The 20,550-nt window shown below is 42.4% G+C and overlaps 1 protein-coding gene across 2 annotated transcripts in view; it reads right to left on the bottom strand.

Annotated features, from left to right (window-relative positions):
• The window catches only part of LOC128691308 (inactive phospholipase C-like protein 1), a 276,887-nt gene that overhangs the window by 182,494 nt on the left and 73,843 nt on the right, over positions 1 to 20,550 (bottom strand). For both annotated transcript variants that reach the window (XM_070091631.1, XM_070091630.1), the window contains exon 3: positions 3,177 to 3,352. In XM_070091631.1, coding sequence (XP_069947732.1) covers positions 3,177 to 3,352 — 176 coding nt within the window. The remainder of the gene's footprint in view (positions 1 to 3,176; positions 3,353 to 20,550) is intronic.

Here is a 20,550-nt window from a genome sequence, read left to right as displayed (position 1 = left end):
AGTCTTGTAGCAAGTTAGAGTGCATAGTTTGTTACCTGATTGTCGATGTTATTGTGTGTGTGGTGATTGTTAATGTTTGTGTTTGATGTAGGCAGTGTGTTAATATATGTGAGTTGAAAGCAGTGTGTGCTAATGTTTGTGTCGTAATCAGAGTCTGTTGATGTTGATATGGGTTATAAGAGAAGAGTGTTGATGTCCGCTGTAAGCAGAATGTGTTGATGGAGTCCGTATTGTAAGCAGTGTGTATCAATGCTGCTGAGTTGTAGACAATGGCTAATAATTTGCTATGTTGCACACAGAGTGCGTTGATGTTGATATGTTGTAAATAGTGGATACTGATGTTGTTGTTACTGTAATCAGTGTGTGCTGATGCTGCTGTGTTGTAAACAGGGGAAAATTATTTTGCTGCGTTGTACAGAGTGCGTTGATGTTACTGTGCTGTAAGTAGTGGGTATTGATGTTGCTGTGTTGTAAGCAGTGGGCGTTGATGATTTGTAAGCAGTGGGTGTTAATGTTGCTGCGTTGTAAACAGTGGCTATTATTAATATTATTATGTTGTAAGCGGTGATTGTTGATGTTGCAGTGTTGTAAACAGTGGGCATTGATGTTACTGTGTTGTAAGCAGTGGGTGTTGATGTTGCTGTGTTGTTAGCAGTGGGTGTTGATGTTGCTGTGTTGTAAGCAGTGGGTGTTGATGTTTACTGTGTGGTAAACAGTGGGTGTAGATGATCTTATGCTGTAAGCAGTGGATGTTGATGTTGTTGTGTTGTAAGCAGTGGGTGTAGATGATCTTGTCCTGTAAGCAGTGGGTGATGTTGCTGTGTTGTTGTGTTGTAAGCAGTGGGTGTTGATGATCATGTCTTGTAAGTAGTGGGTGTTGATGATCTTTTCTTGTAATTAGTGTGTGTTGATGATCCTGTGTTGTAAGCAGTGGGTGTTGATGATTTTGTGTTGTAAGCAGTGGATCTTGATGTCGTTGTGATCTAAGCAGTGGGTGTTGATGCTTCTGTGTTGTATGCAGTGGGTGTTGATGTTGTTGTGATGTAAGCAGTGGGTGTTGATGTTGTTGTGATGTAAGCAGTGGGTGTTGATGTTGCTGTGTTGTAAGCAGTGGCTGTTGATGTTGTGATGTAAGCAGTGGGTGCTGATGTTACTGTGTTGTAAGAAGTGGGTGTTGATGTTTCTGTGTTTTAAGCAGTGAGTATTGATGATATTGTGTTGATGTTGCTGTATGTTTAATTCTGTCTCTGGTCATGAAAATCACACTGAAACTTAGCAATGCATTGCGGTTGCTGGTCGTATAGTTCAGACAGGTCGTTCACTTCCACACGTTGTTTTGACATAAGTTCAGATTTATGAATGTTTTTTTACGGCTGTTAAAATCTTGGTGGATCCATTTTCAGTGTAGTCTACTTGGTATCTGATAATTTTCGGACTCTGCTGTATGTATGTTCTCATGGAGACTGTACTTACATGTATAATGTAAAATATTTATCTTTTTGGGTCACCCTGCCTCGGTGGGGCACGGCCGGATTGTTGAAGATATATATATATATATATATATATATATATATATATATATATATATATATATATATATATATATATATATATATATATATATATATATATATATATATATATATATATATATATATATATATATATATATATATATATATATAGTTCCTTGATAATGTGAGTAGTCACGAAAGCGCTTGAAATTTCTCTATTCTTTCAGAGTGGTTGTTTTGCATATATATATATATATATATATATATATATATATATATATATATATATATATATATATATATATATATATCAATCGCAAGGGGCTAATAACTCCTTCTCCTATATAAATTACTAAATTTTATAAGGAAAAAATTTCTTTTTTCTTCTTAGGTGACCCTGCCTTGGTGTGTGTGTGTGTGTAAACTAGGAGTTGATCTAGGAATCTAACCTCTTCCTTAGTTATCGAAGAGAAATATACTCTTTTGAGCATCCATTCTCATTTTACTTTCTATCATCAAGTCTTGTTTACCTGTATAAGTAAAGGGACACGATATACATTTATCCTTGTCAATACCTGGAAAACTGTGAAGAGATTAACCACTACCTTATCTCTAGAACGAGTGAAATGTGGCGCAATAAGGTCTATAATAACTTAATAATAATGTGGGGTCTAAGAGCTTTTGAATAAACTTCCTGCGAATACAAGAGGAACTGCCGGAGAGCTAGCTGCAAATACAGTCTCTCTGATCCTGTTATCAACAACGTGGACTCGTCAAAGAGCAAACTACCAGACTGGTAATCCCTAGGAAGAGCAGGTCACGCTCCTATCACCTGCAACGTTGCTACATCCACCTGCAGGGTCGCTACACCTACCTTCAGGTTGCTACATCCAAGGTAGCAACCCTGCAGGTGGATGTAGCAATCTACATCCACCTGCAGGGTTGCTACATCCGCCCATAGCCATGGTTCATCCATCATTCCTGGCCCACGCTTGTAACTCCCACTCAGTCAGTCATCAATCTGCATGCAATAGCTTCTGAATAGAGAGATCGATGAGTTAAAAACAAGACAAACGTTGCAGAGAAGTTTTCATTGGGACGTTTTGCTTTGTAGAGAACTTTATCAAGTTACAGGTTCATAAAGCTCCATACAGAGTGATAAGTAGTGCTATAATATGTCACTCTGCAGCTTCTGTCTGTCCACTGTAGTGAATAATAATAATAATAATAATAATAATAATAATAATAATAATAATAATGCTATTATTATTATTATTATTATTATTATTATTATTATTATTATTATTATTATTATTATAAAAATAAAATAAAATAATAATAACAACAACAACAACAACAACAACAACAAAATAATAATAATAATAATTAATAATAATAATAATAATAATAATAATAATAATAATAATAATAATTATTATTTTTATTATTATTATAAAAATTAAACAACAACAACAACAACAACAACAACAACAACAACAACAACAACATCAAAAACAACAACAACAACAATAATGATAATAATAATAATAATAATAATAATAATAATAATAATAATAATAATAATAATAATTATAATAACATTCATACACGATGACTGCTCTGCTAAACATAATTTCTACAAACTTTCTATCCACGTCTCACCTGTAGCTTCTGCTTGACTCTGTCCATAGCGACCTGAGAGTCGAGCCTCTTGATAAGTTTAATACAGGTACTCTGGTCTATGAAGCCTCCACTGGAGTCCTTGGAAGCCTTCTCAAACATCTCCTTGAGCCAGGTTTCCCGCATCGTCTGCCTGTCTTCTACAGCGTCCGGAGCATCTGACGGAAGTGAGATACGATCATTTGGCAGAGATTACCAGGAGGACATGAGTTGGAAATGCATATGCAGAGAGAGAGAGAGAGAGAGAGAGAGAGAGAGAGAGAGAGAGAGAGAGAGAGAGAGAGAGAGAGAGAGAGAGAGAGAGAGAGAGAGAGAGAGAGAGAGAGAAAGAGAGAGAGAGAGAGACAGACAGACAGACAGACAGACAGACAGAGAGACAGAGAGACAGAGAGAGAGACAGAGAGACAGAGAGAGAGGGAGAGAGTGTGAACCAGCATGTGAAAAAGTAAGGGAGAATGAGTGAAAAAGTAAGTAAGAAAGAGGGGTAAATAGAGCAAAGGACTTTAAAAATTGGTTTCCTATCTTCTCTCTCTCTCTCTCTCTCTCTCTCTCTCAAGACTGACTAACTTTGTATGCAGATGAGAAGGGTAAGTCCTTGCCTGGGTGACACTTGCCCGAACTTAGATTACCGAAGATGTAGATAGCTAAGAGGTGGGTAGGGGTAGAGGTCGTAGGAAGAAGTTGTCAGGGAGGTCGTGAGGAGGGGTTGTATGGGAGGTCGTGAGGAGAGGCTGTATGGGAGGTCGTGAGGAGAAATTGTTAGGGAAGTCGTGGGGAGACTTTTCGGGAGGTCGTGAGGAGAAGCTGTCAAGGAGGAATGGTTGTACGGGAGGTCGTGGAGAGTGTTTGCTGGGGATAGTCGTCGGGGGTGGTTACTGGGGATAGTCGTCTGGGGTGGTTGCTGGGGAGGTCGTGACAAACACACTGGAGGAAGGGATGACCATCAATATCTCACAAGGTCAGTTGAAACTCGACTTGTTAAACCTTCACAACTCTGACCTTACTAATTCCTACCACTGTATTAATTCACGCCAACTGACGTATAAGATCTTCCCTTTATGTACAATTGTCTTCAGTTTGCTGATGAGTATCTCAGTTTAATACCGAGATATAAAGTATCTATCTCCTTGTTCTGCTACAATATCTCGCTTATCTCGTTTGTGCAATCAACTATATGTATATTAGCCACTACTATTGTCTTCTGAACATAACAGAGTTTCCTTGTATATAATCCTCGTCTCCTTAATGAAATTCGGGTTCAGGGGTCCATAGACTTCAAGACGCTTATGTAATAGTGTTCTTGTCTACATGTCTCTCTCTGTCTCTCTGTCTCTCGCTCTCTCTCTACCTCTCTCATACTTCCGTTGGGGATTTTATTTATTCCTCCTATTTATAACTCTGGCCTCTTCTCTCTGTTGATAATACTATATCTTTTATTTTATCTAAATGTTCTAAATATTTAATGACTATATACGTTGTTATCATGTCTCCTCTATTAAGGGGAACCTTTCTAAGTGTTTTTCAGTTTTTCTTCGTAAGTGAGAAATGTTAATTTTGAGAGCAAATTTTGAAGTTCGTCATTATTTTTTTAATTTGTTTGCAAAGAGGTAGATGAAGGAAGATCCTTCAGCAGATAACTCAGGTTTATCTTCATATCGACAAGTCCTCGTTACACTTTGAAGTTCTAACGTTGTTTACATGCTTTCCCATATTGTTTATACATGCCTCTGTAAAAGTGTAATTAATTATGTATGTGTATCCCTGAGTGCTTACATATATTCCTTAGGTTTGGGCACCAAGAAGCTCCTTTATGTTCCATTTTGGCTTAACATACGAATTTTGTAGGTTTTTGAGTGTTTTTACCCATATAAAGTAACTTAAAGGAACATCGTATCAGTTTCTGTTTTATGCACGAGATCTAGTGACCATTTTTTTTTACTGATGGCAGTGAGATTTCTGTCTCTGATAATATTAATATTTTTTTTATCACATAATCTATGTTAATGTAGCCCCGTTTCTATTCCATGATAGTTATCTATCATCCATTTGCCACCGCAGTTACTGTGCCTCTTGTTTTTTTCTGTCTTCTTTTTGTTTTGCTGTTAATGTGTGACGTCAACGACGTTACTGTAGAACAACTGTTCTTAGTTTTCTCTCTCTCTCTCTCTCTCTGTCTCTCTTTCTGTCTGTCTGTCTCTGTCTGTCTGTCTGTCTCTCTCTGTCTGTCTGTCTGTCTGTCTGTCTGTCTGTCTGTCTGTCTGTCTCTGTCTCTCTCTCCCTCTCTCTCTCTCTCTCTCTCTCTCTCTCTCTCTCTCTCTCTCTCTCTCTCTCTCTCTCTCTCTCTCTCTCTCTCTCTCTCTCTCTCTCTCTCTCTCTCTCCCTCCACCCCTCCCTCCCTTTCATGCTGTTCCTAATTTATCCGTCAGTTTCTTTATCAATGTATTTTAGTGTCTTCCTCCTCTAATTAGTTTCTAATTAAAGTGAATTGCAGTTTATCTAATATACTAATGTTAAGAAAGTCTTGCTTTAATAAGTGAATGTTAGTCTGTTCTTCCTTGTGTTTTTCTCTACTGTGCTATCTGCTTTATATCTCAGGAATCATCAGTGCATTTTGTTAACACAGATGTTTGTTCTACTGTAACGTTTTCAGTTTTATATGTATTTTCTGTTTCTTATGGCAGCCAAAGACAAGTCATTTTGTCTGTAGCAGCATGTGTGTTGTCTGTAGCAGCATGTGTGTTGTCTGTAGCAGCATGTGTGTTGTCTGTAGCAGCATGTGTGTTGTCTGTAGCAGCATGTGTGTTGTCAATAGCAGCATGTGTGTTGTCAGTAGCAGCATGTGTGTTGTCTGTAGCAGCATGTGTGTTGTCTGTAGCAGCATGTGTGTTGTCTGTAGCAGCATGTGTGTTGTCTGTAGCAGCATGTGTGTTGTCTGTAGCAGCATGTATGTTGTCAGTAGCAACATGTGTGTTGTCTGTAGCAGCATGTGTGTTGTCTGTAGCAGCATGTGTGTTGTCTGTAGCAGCATGTGTGTTGTCTGTAGCAGCATGTGTGTTGTCTGTAGCAGCATGTGTGTTGTCTGTAGCAGCATGTGTGTTGTCTGTAGCAGCATGTGTGTTGTCTGTAGCAGCATGTGTGTTGTCTGTAGCAGCATGTATGTTGTCAGTAGCAACATGTATGTTGTCAGTAGCAACATGTATGTTGTCAGTAGCAACATGTATGTTGTCAGTAGCAACATGTATGTTGCCAGTAGCAACATGTATGCTGTCAGTAGCAACATGTATGTTGTCAGTAACAACATGTATGTTGTCAGTAGCAACATGTATGTTGTCAGTAGCAACATGTATGTTGTCAGTAACAACATGTATGTTGTCAGTAGCAACATGTATGTTGTCAGTAGCAACATGTATGTTGTCTGTAGCAGCATGTATGTTGCCAGTAGCAACATGTATGCTGTCAGTAGCAACATGTATGTTGTCAGTAACAACATGTATGTTGTCAGTAGCAACATGTATGTTGTCAGTAGCAACATGTATGCTGTCAGAAGCAACATATAGGTTGTCAGTAGCAACATGTATGTTGCCAGCAGCAACAAGCAGATTGTAAGTAGCAACATGTTCCACATATAACGTACGACAATATGTCTTCACTATACTGATGCTTACTTTTAACTCATTTGTTTTCTTTTTAAAGCATTGTGTTTTGCTTAGCCTCATTTGCATAGATAGAGAATATTTTGAACCACTTTCTCACTGCATTGTTTTCTTCCTCCTATCTCTAATCCTTTCAGTTATCAATTCAACCCTCTTTATCACATATTGCACGAGAGTTCGTGTTTTGATTCCATCTTTACTCTTTTCTGTTACATATCTCCCCTTATTTGACTTATTTGTTTTAGTGTTTATTTTCCTCGTTTAGTGTTGTGGAGGGATAAAAAACGTAGGTGGTGATACATTCTTTTATTGAGCCAACGTTTTGAACACTGAAGAGGTTTATTAAAACAATCTTTCGCTCTCTATAGGCTTTATCAAGTCAATGTTTCACAATGTGCAAAGTTTTATTAGGTTATGTTTCGCTCTGTATAGAGATCTTTGAAGACAATTTTCCTCTCAATATAGAGCATCATCAAGAAAATTATCTTCATTATGTACAGTTTTATCTAGTCAATTTTTTCTCTGTGTAGCGCTTTATCAATTTCCATCTCTTTGAAGAGCTTTATCAAAACAGTCTTTCACTCTATGTAGAGCTTTATCAAGTCAATTTTCCACTCTGTGTAGAGCTATATTAAGTCAGTTTTCCACTCTTTGTAGAGCTATATTAAGTCAGTTTTCCACTCTTTGTAGAGCTATATTAAGTCAGTTTTCCACTCTGTGTAGAGCTATATTAAGTCAGTTTTCCACTCTTTGTAGAGCTATATTAAGTCAGTTTTCCACTCTTTGTAGAGCTATATTAAGTCAGTTTTCCACTCTTTGTAAAGCTATATTAAGTCAGTTTTCCACTCTGTGTAGAGCTATATTAAGTCAGTTTTCCACTCTTTGTAGAGCTATATTAAGTCAGTTTTCCACTCTTTGTAGAGCTATATTAAGTCAGTTTTCCACTCTTTGTAGAGCTATATTAAGTCAGTTTTCCACTCTGTGTAGAGCTATATTAAGTCAGTTTTCCACTCTTTGTAGAGCTATATTAAGTCAGTTTTCCACTCTTTGTAGAGCTATATTAAGTCAGTTTTCCACTCTTTGTAAAGCTATATTAAGTCAGTTTTCCACTCTGTGTAGAGCTTTATCAAGTCAATTTTCCACTCTGTGTAGAGCTATATTAAGTTAGTTTTCCACTCTTTGTAGAGCTCTATCTAGTCATCAACGTCAACATTGCACTAACTGGATCAACTTCACTGCACATATATGCAGTGACCTTCATTGTGCTGCTGTTGTTTCTTAACTTTAATTAGTCTCTCAAAAATATGTTTCTAAGCAAACTTTCTTTTAAGACTTTAACTTTATTTTCAATTATTTTGTTGTGAAAATTAAATATATATTTATTTTCTGTGAAAAAAGTTGTGCTAGAATGATTTTTAATTGAGATTCTTTTGGTTAACTTCTTAAAACAATTTTTAAGAAGCATGGCAGTGAAGCATGGCAGTGAAGCATGGAAGTGAAGCATGGCAGTGAAGCATGGCAGTGAAGCATGGAAGTGAAGCATGGCAGTGAAGCATGGCAGTGAAGCATGGCAGTGAAGCATAGCAGTGAAGCATGGAAGTGAAGCATGGCAGTGAAGCATGGCAGTGAAGCATGGCAGTGAAGCATAGCAGTGAAGTATGGCAGTGAAGTATGGCAGTGAAGCATAGCAGTGAAGTATGGCAGTGAAGTATGGCAGTGAAGCATGGCACTGAAGCATGGCAGTGAAGCATGGCAGTGAAGCATGGCAGTGAAGCATAGCAGTGAAGTATGGCAGTGAAGTATGGCAGTGAAGCATGGCAGTGAAGCATAGCAGTGAAGTATGGCAGTGAAGTATGGCAGTGAAGCATATCAGTGAAGTATGGCAGTGAAGTATGGCAGTGAAGCATGGCAGTGAAGCATGGCAGTGAAGCATGGCAGTGAAGCATGACAGTGAAGCATAGCTGTGAAGTATGGCAGTGAAGTATGGCAGTGAAGCATGGCAGTGAAGCATGGCAGTGAAGCATGGCAGTGAAGCATGGCAGTGAAGCATAGCAGTGAATTATGGCAGTGAAGCATGGCAGTGAAGCATGGCAGTGAAGCATAGCAGTGAAGCATGGCAGTGAAGAATGGCAGCGAAGCATAGCAGTGAAGCATGGTAGTGAAGCATGGCAGTGAAGCATGACAGTGAAGCATAGCAGTGAAGCATAGCAGTGAAGCATAGCAGTGAAGCATGGCAGTGAAGCATGGCAGTGAAGCATGGCAGTGAAGCATGGCAGTGAAGCATAGCAGTGAAGTATGGCAGTGAAGTATGGCAGTGAAGCATGGCAGTGAAGCATAGCAGTGATGCATGGCAGTGAAGAATGGCAGCAAAGCATAGCAGTGAAGCACGGCAATGATGCATGGCATTGAAGCATGGTAGTGAAGCATGGCAGTGAAGCATGACAGTGAAGCATAGCAGTGAAGCATAGCAGTGAAGCATAGCAGTGAAGCATGGCAGTGAAGCATGGCAGTGAAGCATGGCAGTGAAGCATGGCAGTGAAGCATAGCAGTGAAGCATGGCAGTGAAGCATGGCAGTGAAGCATGGCAGTAAAGCATAGCAGTGAAGCATGACAGTGAAGCATGGCAGTGAAGCATGGCAGTAAAGCATAGCAGTGAAGCATGGCAGTGAAGCATGGCAGTGAAGCATGGCAGTAAAGCATAGCAGTGAAGCATAGCAGTGAAGCATGGCAGTGAAGCATGGCAGTAAAGCATAGCAGTGAAGCATGGCAGTGAAGCATGGCAGTGAAGCATGGCAGTGAAGCATAGCAGTGAAGCATGGCAGTGAAGCATGGCAGCAACGCATAGCAGTGAAGCACGGCAGTGAAGCATGGCAGTGAAGCATGGCAGTGAAACATAGCAGTGAAGCATGGCAGTGAAGCATAGCAGTGAAGCATGGCAGTGAAGCATGGCAGTGAAGCATGGCAGTGAAGCATGGCAGTGAAGCATAGCAGTGAAGCATGGCAGTGAAGCATGGCAGTGAAGCATGGCAGTGAAGCATAGCAGTGAAGCATGGCAGTGAAGCATGGCAGTGAAGCATAGCAGTGAAGCATGGCAGTGAGGCTTGGCAGTGAAGCATAGCAGTGAAGCATGGCAGTGAAGCATGGCAGTGAAGCATGCCAGTGAAGCATAGCAGTGAAGCATAGCAGTGAAGCATGGCAGTGAAGCATAGCAGTGAAGCATGGTAGTGAAGCATGGCAGTGAAGCATGGCAGTGAAGCATGGCAGTGAAGCATGGCAGTGAAGCATGACAATGAAGCATAGCAGTGTAGCATAGCAGTGAAGCATGGCAGTGAATCATGGCAGTGAATCATGACAGTGAATCATAGCAGTGAAGCATGGCAGTGAAGCATGGCAGTGAAGCATGGTAGTGAAGCATGGCAGCGAAGCATCGCAGTGAAGCATGGAGGTGAAGCATGGCAGTGAAGCATGGAAGTGAAGCATGGCAGCGAAGCATGGCAGTGAAGCATGGAAGTGAAGCATGGCAGTGAAGCATGGCAGTGAAGCATGGCAGTGAAGCATGGAAGTGAAGCATGGCAGTGAAGCATGGCAGTGAAGCATGGTAGTGAAGCATGGCAGTGAAGCATGGAAGTGAAGCATGGCAGTGAAGCATGGAAGTGAAGCATGGCAGTGAAGCATGGCAGTGAAGCATGGCAGTGAAGCATGGAAGTGAAGCATGGCAGTGAAGCATGGCAGTGAAGCATGGAATTGAAGCATGGCAGTGAAGCATGGCAGTGAAGCATGGCAGTGAAGCATGGAAGTGAAGCATGGCAGCGAAGCATGGCAGTGAAGCATGGAAGTGAAGCATGGCAGTGAAGCATGGCAGTGAAGCATGACAGTGAAGCATAGCAGTGAAGCATGGCAGTGAAGCATGGCAGTGAAGCATAGCAGTGAAGCATTTCAGTGAAACATGACAGTGAAGCATGGCAGTGAAGCATGACAGTGAAGCATGGCAGTGAAGCATGGCAGTGAAGCATGACAGTGAAGCATAGCAGTAAAGCATGGCAGTGAAGCATAGCAGTGAAGCATGGCAGTGAAGCATAGCAGTGAAGCATGGCAGTGAAACGTGGCAGTGAAGCATAGCAGTGAAGCATGGCAGTGAAACATGGCAGTGTAGCATAGCAGTGAAGCATGGCACTGAAGCATGGCAGTGAAGCATAGCAGTGAAGCATAGCAGTGAAGCATGGCAGTGAAGCATGGTAGTGAAGCATGGCAGTGAAGCATGGCAGAGAAGCATAGCTGTGAAGCATGGCAGTGAAACATGGCAGTGAAACATAGCAGTGAAGCATAGCAGTGAAGCATTTCAGTGAAACATGACAGTGAAGCATGGCAGTGAAGCATGGTAGTGAAGCATGGCAGTGAAGCATGGCACTGAAGCATGGCAGTGAAGCATAACAGTGAAGCATAGCAGTGAAGCATGGCAGTGAAGCATGGTAGTGAAGCATGGCAGTGAAGCATGGCAGAGAAGCATAGCTGTGAAGCATAGCAGTGAAGCATGGCAGTGAAACATGGCAGTGAAACATGAGCAGTGAAGCATGGCAGTGAAACATGGCAGTGAAACATGAGCAGTGAAGCATGGCAGTAAAGCATGGCACCGAAGGCATTGAAGCATTACTGTGATGCATGGCAGTGAAGCATCGCACTGAATGATGACAGTAATGCATTTCATTAAATCATGGCAGTGAAGAATGACAATGAAGCATGGCAGTGAAGAATGACACTGAAGCATGGCAGTGAAGAATGACAATGAAGCATGGCAGTGAAGAATGACAATGAAGCATGGCAGTGAAGAATGACACTGAAGCATGGCAGTGAAGAATGACAATGAAGCATGGCAGTGAAGAATGACACTGAAGCATAGCAAACATGGTAGTGAAACAAGGCACCGATGCATGGCACTGAAGCATGGCACTGAAGTATTCCGCTGAAGAATGGCAATAAAGCATGACACTGAAGCATGGCACTAAAATAAGGCACTGAAGCAAATCACTGAAGCATGGCACTGAAGCATGGCACTGAAGCATGGCACTGAAGTATTCCGCTGAAGAATGGCAATAAAGCATGACACTGAAGCATGGCACTAAAATAAGGCACTGAAGCAAATCACTGAAGCATGGCACTTAAACAAAGCACTGAAGCAAGCCACTGAAGCTAGCCACTGAAGCAAGCCAGTGAAATAAGTCACTGATCCATGGCACTGAAGCATGGCATTAAAGCATGGCACTAGAGCAAGCCAGTGAAGCAAGTCACTGAAGCATGGCACTGAAGAAAGCCACTGAAGTTAGCCACTGAAGTAAGTCATTGAAGCAAGCCACTGAAGCAAAACACTGAAGCATGGCACTTAAGCAAGCACCGGAGCAAGCCACTGAAGCAAGATACTGAAGCTAGCCACTGAAGCAAGCCACTGAAGCAAGCCACTGAAGCAAGCCACTGAAGCAAGCCACTGAAGCTAGCCACTGAAGCAAGCCACTGAAGCAAGCCACTGAAGCAAGCCACTGAAGCAAGATACTGAAGCTAGCCACTGAAGCAAGCCACTGAAGCAAGCCACTGAAGCAAGATACTGAAGCTAGCCACTGAAGCAAGCCACTGAAGCAAGCCACTGAAGCAAGCCACTGAAGCAAGCCACTGAAGCTAGCCACTGAAGCAAGCCACTGAAGCAAGCCACTGAAGCAAGCCACTGAAGCAAGCCACTGAAGCAAGCCACTGAAGCAAGCCACTGGAGCTAGCAACTGAAGCAAGCCACTGAAGCAAGCCACTGAAGGAAGCCACTGAAGGAAGCCACTGAAGCAAGCCACTGAAGCAAGCCACTGAAGCAAGCCACTGAAGCAAGCCACTGAAGCAAGCCACTGAAGCAAGCCACTGAAGCAAGCCACTGAAGCAAGCCACTGAAGCAAGCCACTGAAGCAAGCCACTGAAGCTAGCCACTGAAGCAAGCCACTGAAGCAAGCCACTGAAGCAAGCCACTGAAGCAAGCCACTGAAGCAAGCCACTGAAGCAAGCCACTGAAGCAAGCCACTGAAGCAAGCCACTGAAGCAAGCCACTGAAGCAAGCCACTGAAGCTAGCCACTGAAGCAAGCCACTGAAGCTAGCCACTGAAGCAAGCCACTGAAGCTAGCCACTGAAGCAAGCCACTGAAGCTAGCCACTGAAGCAAGCCACTGAAGCTAGCCACTGAAGCAAGCCACTGAAGCAAGCCACTGAAGCTAGCCACTGAAGCAAGCCACTGAAGCAAGCCACTGAAGCAAGACACTGAAGCAAGCCACTGAAGCAAGCCACTGAAGCAAGCCACTGAAGCAAGCCACTGAAGCAAGCCACTGAAGCAAGCCACTGAAGCAAGCCACTGAAGCAAGCCACCTGCATTAGATACATTCTGACAATTTTCTACCTCTGTCTCTTTTGACTCTCGTCATTTCATTTTTCTCTTACTAGTAATTATCTTTTTTAAACGGGTAATTATCTTTTTCCAAGAGTAATTATCTTTTTTGATACTGGTAATTAATTCCTTGATCAAAGTAATTATGATTATACACTGACAATCACCTTTTTTTCTCACAGCATATTACTAACGCTGTCCATCCCTGTAAATTACATCCAGTTGTCTCTGATACAGACATAAATATTGGACTGATGCAAACACTTTTGTCTCCTAGTTTTATGACTAGCATTTTCGTTGTTTACTTTTTCTCAGTTTCAGGTACTCTTTTGTCACTCTTTAATTTATCTTGTGTTTCTTCTCTCTTCATCCTCTGTAAAGCCCTCAGTGATGTTTTTTTAATCTGTCTGGGTTAACAATGGTGTGTGTGTGTGTGTGTGTGTGTGTGTGTGTGTGTGTGTGTGTGTGTGTGTGTGTGTGTGTGTGTGTGTGTGTGTGTGTGTGTACTCACCTATTTGTACTCACCTATTTGTGGTTGCAGGGGTCGAGTCACATCTCCTGGCCCCGCCTCTTCGCTGATTGCTACTAGGTCCTCTCTATCCCTGCCCCATGAGCTCTATCATACCTCGCCTTAAAACTATGTATGGTTCCCCCCTCCACTACGTCACTTTTTAGGCTATTCCACGGCCTGACTACTCTATGACTGAAGAAATACTTCCTAACATCCCTTTGATTCATCTGAGTCTTCAGCTTCCAATTGTGACCTCTTATGTCTGTGTCCCTTCTCTGGAACATCCCGTCTTTGTCCACCATGTCTATTCCGCGCAGTATTTTATATGTCGTTATCATGTCTCCCCTGACCCTCCTGTCCTCCAGTGTCGTCAGGCCGATTTCCCTCAACCTTTCTTCGTAGGACAATCCCCGTAGCTCTGGGACTAGTCTTGTTGCAAACCTTTGCACTTTCTCTAATTTCTTGACGTGCTTGACTAGGTGTGGATTCCAAACTGGTGCTGCGTACTCCAGTATGGGCCTGACGTAAATGGTATACAGAGTCTAGAACGAATCCTTGCTGAGGTATCGGAACGCTATCCGTAGGTTTGCCAGGCGCCCGTATGCTGCAGCAGTTATCTGATTGATGTGCGCCTCAGGAGATATGCTCGGTGTTATACTCACTCTCAGATCTTTTTCCTTGAGTGAGGTTTGCAGTCTTTGGCCATCTAAACTATATTGTGTCTGCGGTCTTCTTTGCCCTTCCCCAATCTTCATGACTTTGCATTTGGCAGGGTTAAATTCAAGGAGCCAGTTGCTGGACCAGGCTTGTAGCCTGTCCAGGTCTCTTTGTAGTCCTGCCTGATCCTCATCCGATTTGATTCTTCTCATTAACTTCGCATCATCTGCAAACAAGGACACTTCTGAGTCTATCCCTTCCGTTATGTCGTTCACATATACCAAGAACAGCACAGGTCCTAGGACTGACCCCTGTGGAACCCCGCTTGTCACAGGCGCCCACTCTGGCACCTCGTCGCGTACCATGACTCGTTGTTGCCTCCCTGTCAGGTATTCTCTGATCCATTGCAGTGCCTTTCCTGTTATGTGTGCCTGATCCTCTAGCTTTTGCATTAACCTCTTGTCAGGAACTGTGTCGAAGGCCTTCTTGCAGTCCAAAAATATGCAGTCGATCCACCCCTCTCTCTCTTGTCTTACTTCTGTCACCTTGTCATAAAACTCTAGTAGGTTTGTGACACAGGATTTTCCTTCCCTGAAACAGTGCTGGTTGTCAATTATACACTTGATTCTTTCCAGGTGCCCCACCATTCTCCTCCTGATGATCTTCTCCATGACCTTGCATACTATACACGTTAGTGATACAGGTCTGTAGTTTAGTGCCTCATGTCTGTCTCCCTTTTTAAAAATTGGGACTACATTTGCCATTTTCCATACCTCAGGGAGTTGCCCAGTTTCAAATGATGTGTTGAAGATCTTTGTTAATGGCTCACACAATATCTCTGCTCCCTCTTTAAGGACCCATGGAGAGATGTTGTCTGGTCCCACCGCCTTTGAGGTGTCAAGTTCGCATAGCAACTTTTTCACCTCCTCCTTGGTTATATGTACTTCATCCAGCACTTGCTGGTGTGCCCCCCTGTTCTGATTTCCTGGAGTCCTACTGGTTTCCACTGTAAATACCTCTTTAAATCTTGTGTTGAGCTCCTGACATACCTCTTGGTCGTTTCTTGTGAATTCCCCATCACCCTTCCTCAGTCTGATTACCTGGTCCTTGACTGTTGTTTTCCTCCTGATGTGGCTGTACAGCAGCTTCGGGTCAGTCTTGACTTTTGATGCTATGTCATTTTCATATTGTCTCTGAGCCTCCCTTCTTATCTGTGCATATTCGTTTCTGGCTCTTCGGCTGATTTCTTTATTTTCCTGAGTTCTTTGTCTTCTGTACCTTTTCCATTCTCTAGTACACCTAGTTTTTGCCTCCCTACACCTTTGGGTGAACCAAGGACTCGTTCTGTTCTTCCCATTATTTCTGTTTCCCTTGGGAACAAACCTCCCCTCTGCCTCCTTGCATTTTGTTGCTACATAGTCCATCATTTCTTGTACTTGTTTTCCTGTCAGTTCCCTCTCCCACTGAATGTCTTGAAGGAAGTTCCTCATGCCTGAGTAGTTTCCCCTTTTGTAGTTTGGTTTTTCCCAGCCTATTCCTGCTACACTCTCCACTTGGAGCTCAACTATGTAGTCGAAGCACAGAACCACATGATCACTAGCTCCCAGGGGCCTTTCATACATGATACCCTCGATGTCCGAACTACTCATGGTGAATACAAGGTCCAGCCTTGCTGGTTCATCCTCTCCTCTCTCTCTGGTAGTGTCTCTAACATGTTGATGCATGAGGTTTTCCAGTACCACATCCATCATCTTGGCTCTCCATGTTTCGGGACCCCCCATGGGGCTCCAGGTTTTCCCAGTCAATCTCCTTGTGATTGAAATCACTCATAACTAGTAACTTTGCTCCCCCCATGTGTGCTCTCCTGGCCACCTCGGCTAGTGTGTCGATCATTGCTCTGTTGCTCTCATCATATTCTTCTCTTGGCCTCCTGCAGTTCTGTGGTGTGTGTGTGTGTGTGTGTGTGTGTGTGTGTGTGTGTGTGAAAGTGCGCGCCCCGCCTCTTCGCTGGTCGTTATTAGGTTCAATCTCTCTCCCTACTCCATGAACTATGTCATATCTCTTCTTAAAGCTTTGTATGGATCCTGCCTCCACTACGTCAGTCTCCTGATTATTCCTTTTCCTGACAACTCCGTGTCTGATGAAATGCTTCCTAACATCCCTGTAACTCATTTGCGTTTGAGACTTCCAGTTGTGACCCCCTTGTTGATGTGATCCATCTCCGAAACATCCTGTTTCTATCCACCATATCAATTCCTCTCTGTATTTTATATGTCGTTGTTATGTCCTCTCTATCCTTCCTGTGCTCTAATGTCGTCAGGTTGATTTCCCTTAACCTCTCCTTATAGGACACATCCCTTAGCTCCGGGACTAATCTTGCAAACCTTAGCAGGTTCTCTCTTTTTTTGATGTGCTTGACCAGGTGTGGGTTCCATGCTGGTGCGGCATACTCCGATGTGGGTCTGACGTACACGGTGTACGGAGTCTTGATTGAATGATTCCTCACTCAAGTGTCAAGACGCTATTCTCAGGTTTGCCAGGCACCCGTATGGTGAAGCAGTTATTTGGTTGATGTTCGCCTCAGGAGATGTGCTCGGTGTTATACTCACCCTAACATCCTTTTCCTTTAGTGGTTTTTGTAGTCTTTGTCTCCCTAGCTTATACTCTGTCTGCGGTCTTCTTTGACCTTCTCCAATCTCATGACTTTGCACTTGGTGGGGTTCAACTCCAGGAGCCAGTAGTTAGACTAGGCTTGCAGACTCTTCGGACTCCTTTGTAGTTTCACCTTATATTTATCCACTTGAATTCTTCGCATTATCTGCATATCGTCTGCAAATAGGAACACCTCTGAATTTATTCCTTCCGTCATGTCATTCACATATACGAGAAACAGCACCTGCCCTAGGACTGACCCTTGTGGATCCCCGCATCACAGGCGCCCACTCAAACACCTCGTTATGTACCAACACTCGTTGTTTCCTTCCTGTCAGGTATTCTTTGATCCATCGCTGTGCGTTTCCAGTTATTTCTGCCTGTCCCTCTAGCTTTCGCACTAATCTCCTGTGCAGAACTGTGTGAAAAGCCTTCTTACAGTCCAATAAAATTCATTGTGTGTATGTGTGTGTGTGTGTGTGTGTGTGTGTGTGTGTGTGTGTGTGTGTGTGTGTGTGTGTGTGTGTGTGTGTGTGTGTGTGTGTACTCACCTATATGTGGTTGCAGGGTTTGAGTCACAGATCCTGTCTTTGTCTTTGTGTACTCACCGATTTGTAAATAACTTATTTATGTCTGCTAGGATCGATTCTCAGTACTTGGCCTCCACCTCCTAGAATGATTTTTTTTGGCACCACTAATTTCATGCCTCTTGGTCCTTATTATATCTGCGTTTAGAAACTGCGTGTTTACTTGGTCTCCACTACAGTCTCATCTCAGTAATTCCATTTTTCATCCACTCTGAAACTAATGAAATACCTTTTATGTCTCAACTGTTTTTTCAGTTTCTTCCTGTATCCCTTCGATTCTCTTCCTCTTCTATCAAATTCTCTGTATCTGCACTATCTAATCCCCTTTAAGATTTTGTACGTCGTAATCATGTATCCTCTTGCCCTATATTCCAGGCACAAATACTTTCATTGGGTCTGCAGCATATGGCTGTGCTCTATAGCGTAGTCACTAGACCAATCAAAGATGAGAGATAAAGTATACATCAGAAGATAGCTTGGGTTTAATATATCAACCACAAGAATGTATGTAAAATTATTAATACAATTTACAATGTGCATGGACCGGTTAAAGTTAATAAAGTTTGGAGAGAGTATGAGAACACTCTCTCTGCTACAGTTATAACACAACCACAGCCCGAGGCAGGTGAAGGTCTAATGGTTTAATCTGTCCCTATCGGTAAGGTAACTTCATCCAGGTCCTCTTACTTCACCTTGTAGCGCGCAGATAGCCTCCAACACCTATCTGGCACCTCATACCAGGATGGAACACACACACTGGCAAGCAATGACTAACTGTACCTATACATGGTAAAGAGTCCATTCAGAAGTGTGGTTAGTGCGAGGTCGATGCTGGGGGCTGCATACTCGATGATTTGCTTAACATACGAATATGTCATTTATAAAAATTTGAAGGATTCTTTATTCAAGTTCCTGCTGAATGCTGTTCTCATGTTTGTGAATATTGCATGTGCCACTGACGTTATACGATTTATGCGTATTTCTGGCGATGTGTTTGGTGTTCTCTCCATTTCTCTCTCTCTCTCTCTCTCTCTCTCTCTCTCTCTCTCTCTCTCTCTCTCTCTCTCTCTCTCTCTCTCTCTCTCTCTCTCTCTCTCTGATACTTGCAGCTTCTCTCCGCCCATGCTATACTCCGTGTCCGGTCTGCCTTCACATCCAGTTCACTTGACCTTGCATTTGGAGATAAATGATTTAAATACCAACACTATGGACATATATGTACAAATGCAGTATAATGCGATCCTTTACTGACAACGTTTCGCCCACACAGTAGGAGTTATCAACTCACAAACAGCTTTGTTTGTGAGTTCTCATTGGAGTACATCGTTGTCCTTTCCTGTTCTTATTATTCTCGTTAGTTTAACGTCATCTGCCAACAGTGCCACAAGTGTTTATACCTACTATCATCGCCAGAACTTTTAATAGCATGAATGTTGGAGATATCGACCAGTGATTCCACGTTTCTTGTTTGTCCCGCTTTTTTTATATGCGTCACCACATTTGCCTATTCCAATTTTCTAGCATTTATCTTGAGTGGAGATACTGTCACATTGTGGTTCTATTCCGTCTCTCAGCACTCATGGGAATATGGTATGTGGTTCCATTGCTTTAACTATATCGGTTCTCTTATTAATCTCATCACCTCTTCTTTTGTTGTGCTTGTTCTTTCTGTCATCTGTTAGTCTAGTCTGACTATAATGTGTTATTAGCTCTCCATTTTGTCTGTATTTAAAACTTCTCTGAATCTTTTGCCAGGTCCTTTACATACTCCGATGTCATTTTCCGTCATCATCCCATCCTGGTTTTTTTCAGCTGTATCACATGGTACTTCAATTGTCCTGTTTATTATGTGACTGTGGAGTAACTGTGGTTCTGTTTTGTTTTTTAATGCTATATATAGTTTTAAAATTGTCTTTCAGCTTCCTCTCTTGTTCTTGCATATTTGTTTCTGGTTCTCTTGCTTATTTCTCGGTTTTCTTGCTTGTTTCTCGTTGTTAATTTGCTCTATATTTCTTTCCTGTCCCTTCTTCTTCATCTCTCAATATTCCTATTTGAAGCATAGGTTTTCTCTGCTTCTATTGTTCCTTTCCTATATACATTGTACATACGTTTCCTTAGCCTTTAGGCACCTTGACTGTATTACCTCCATCATTTCTTGCAGAGTTTTCCTCTACAATTCTCTTTCGCACCGCACATCCTTCAGAATGTTTCTCAGCCCATCACCGAGTTCCCTCCATTACCCCCATTTCCTCTTACTCACTTTATATCTTTCTCCATTCCAGTTTCCAGTATGTAATCAAGACTTAGTATCACACTATCGCTGGCATCTGAAGCTTCACCTTAAGTCATTCTCACCTCTCGTATTATTCTGTGTAAAAGTCATGTCAAGTCTTACTGGTTCATCTCTTCTCCTCACTTTAGTTGTTTACATTCCATGTTGTCTTTGAAAATTCTTCCCTCTTAATGTTTCTGGTCCTTCAAGTGGCATCTCAGTGTTGCCAGTCAGTCTCCTTATAGTTGAAATCTCTCAGTACTAGGAGTTTAAATTTGTTCATTCTTGCTCTGATTGCCACTGTCTCTAGTATGAGGAATCATTGCCCTCTTTGTGTGTGTGTGTGTGTGTGTGTGTGTGTGTGTGTGTGTGTGTGTGTGTGTGTATGCAGGTATGTGTGTGCGTGTGTGCGGGTGTGGGTGTGTGTTCGTGTGTGTGTGTGTTCGCGCGCGAGAGCGCGCTCGTGTGTGTGTGCGTGTGTGTGTGTGTGTGTGTGTGTGTGTGTGTGTGTGTGTGTGTTCTTGAGCGTGTGTGGAAGTGTGTGGGGGTGAACCCAAGATCTTATCTGGTGGAAGGGTCGATGGTTGGATTTAAAGATAGAGAGAGGCTGGAGAA

The sequence above is a fragment of the Cherax quadricarinatus genome, chromosome 36 (assembly GCF_038502225.1).
Source record: "Cherax quadricarinatus isolate ZL_2023a chromosome 36, ASM3850222v1, whole genome shotgun sequence".
NCBI classification, from domain to species: Eukaryota; Metazoa; Arthropoda; class Malacostraca; order Decapoda; family Parastacidae; genus Cherax; species Cherax quadricarinatus.
The sequence above is the reverse complement of the archived record's forward strand: the minus strand, read 5'-3'. Positions and strand labels throughout refer to the sequence as shown.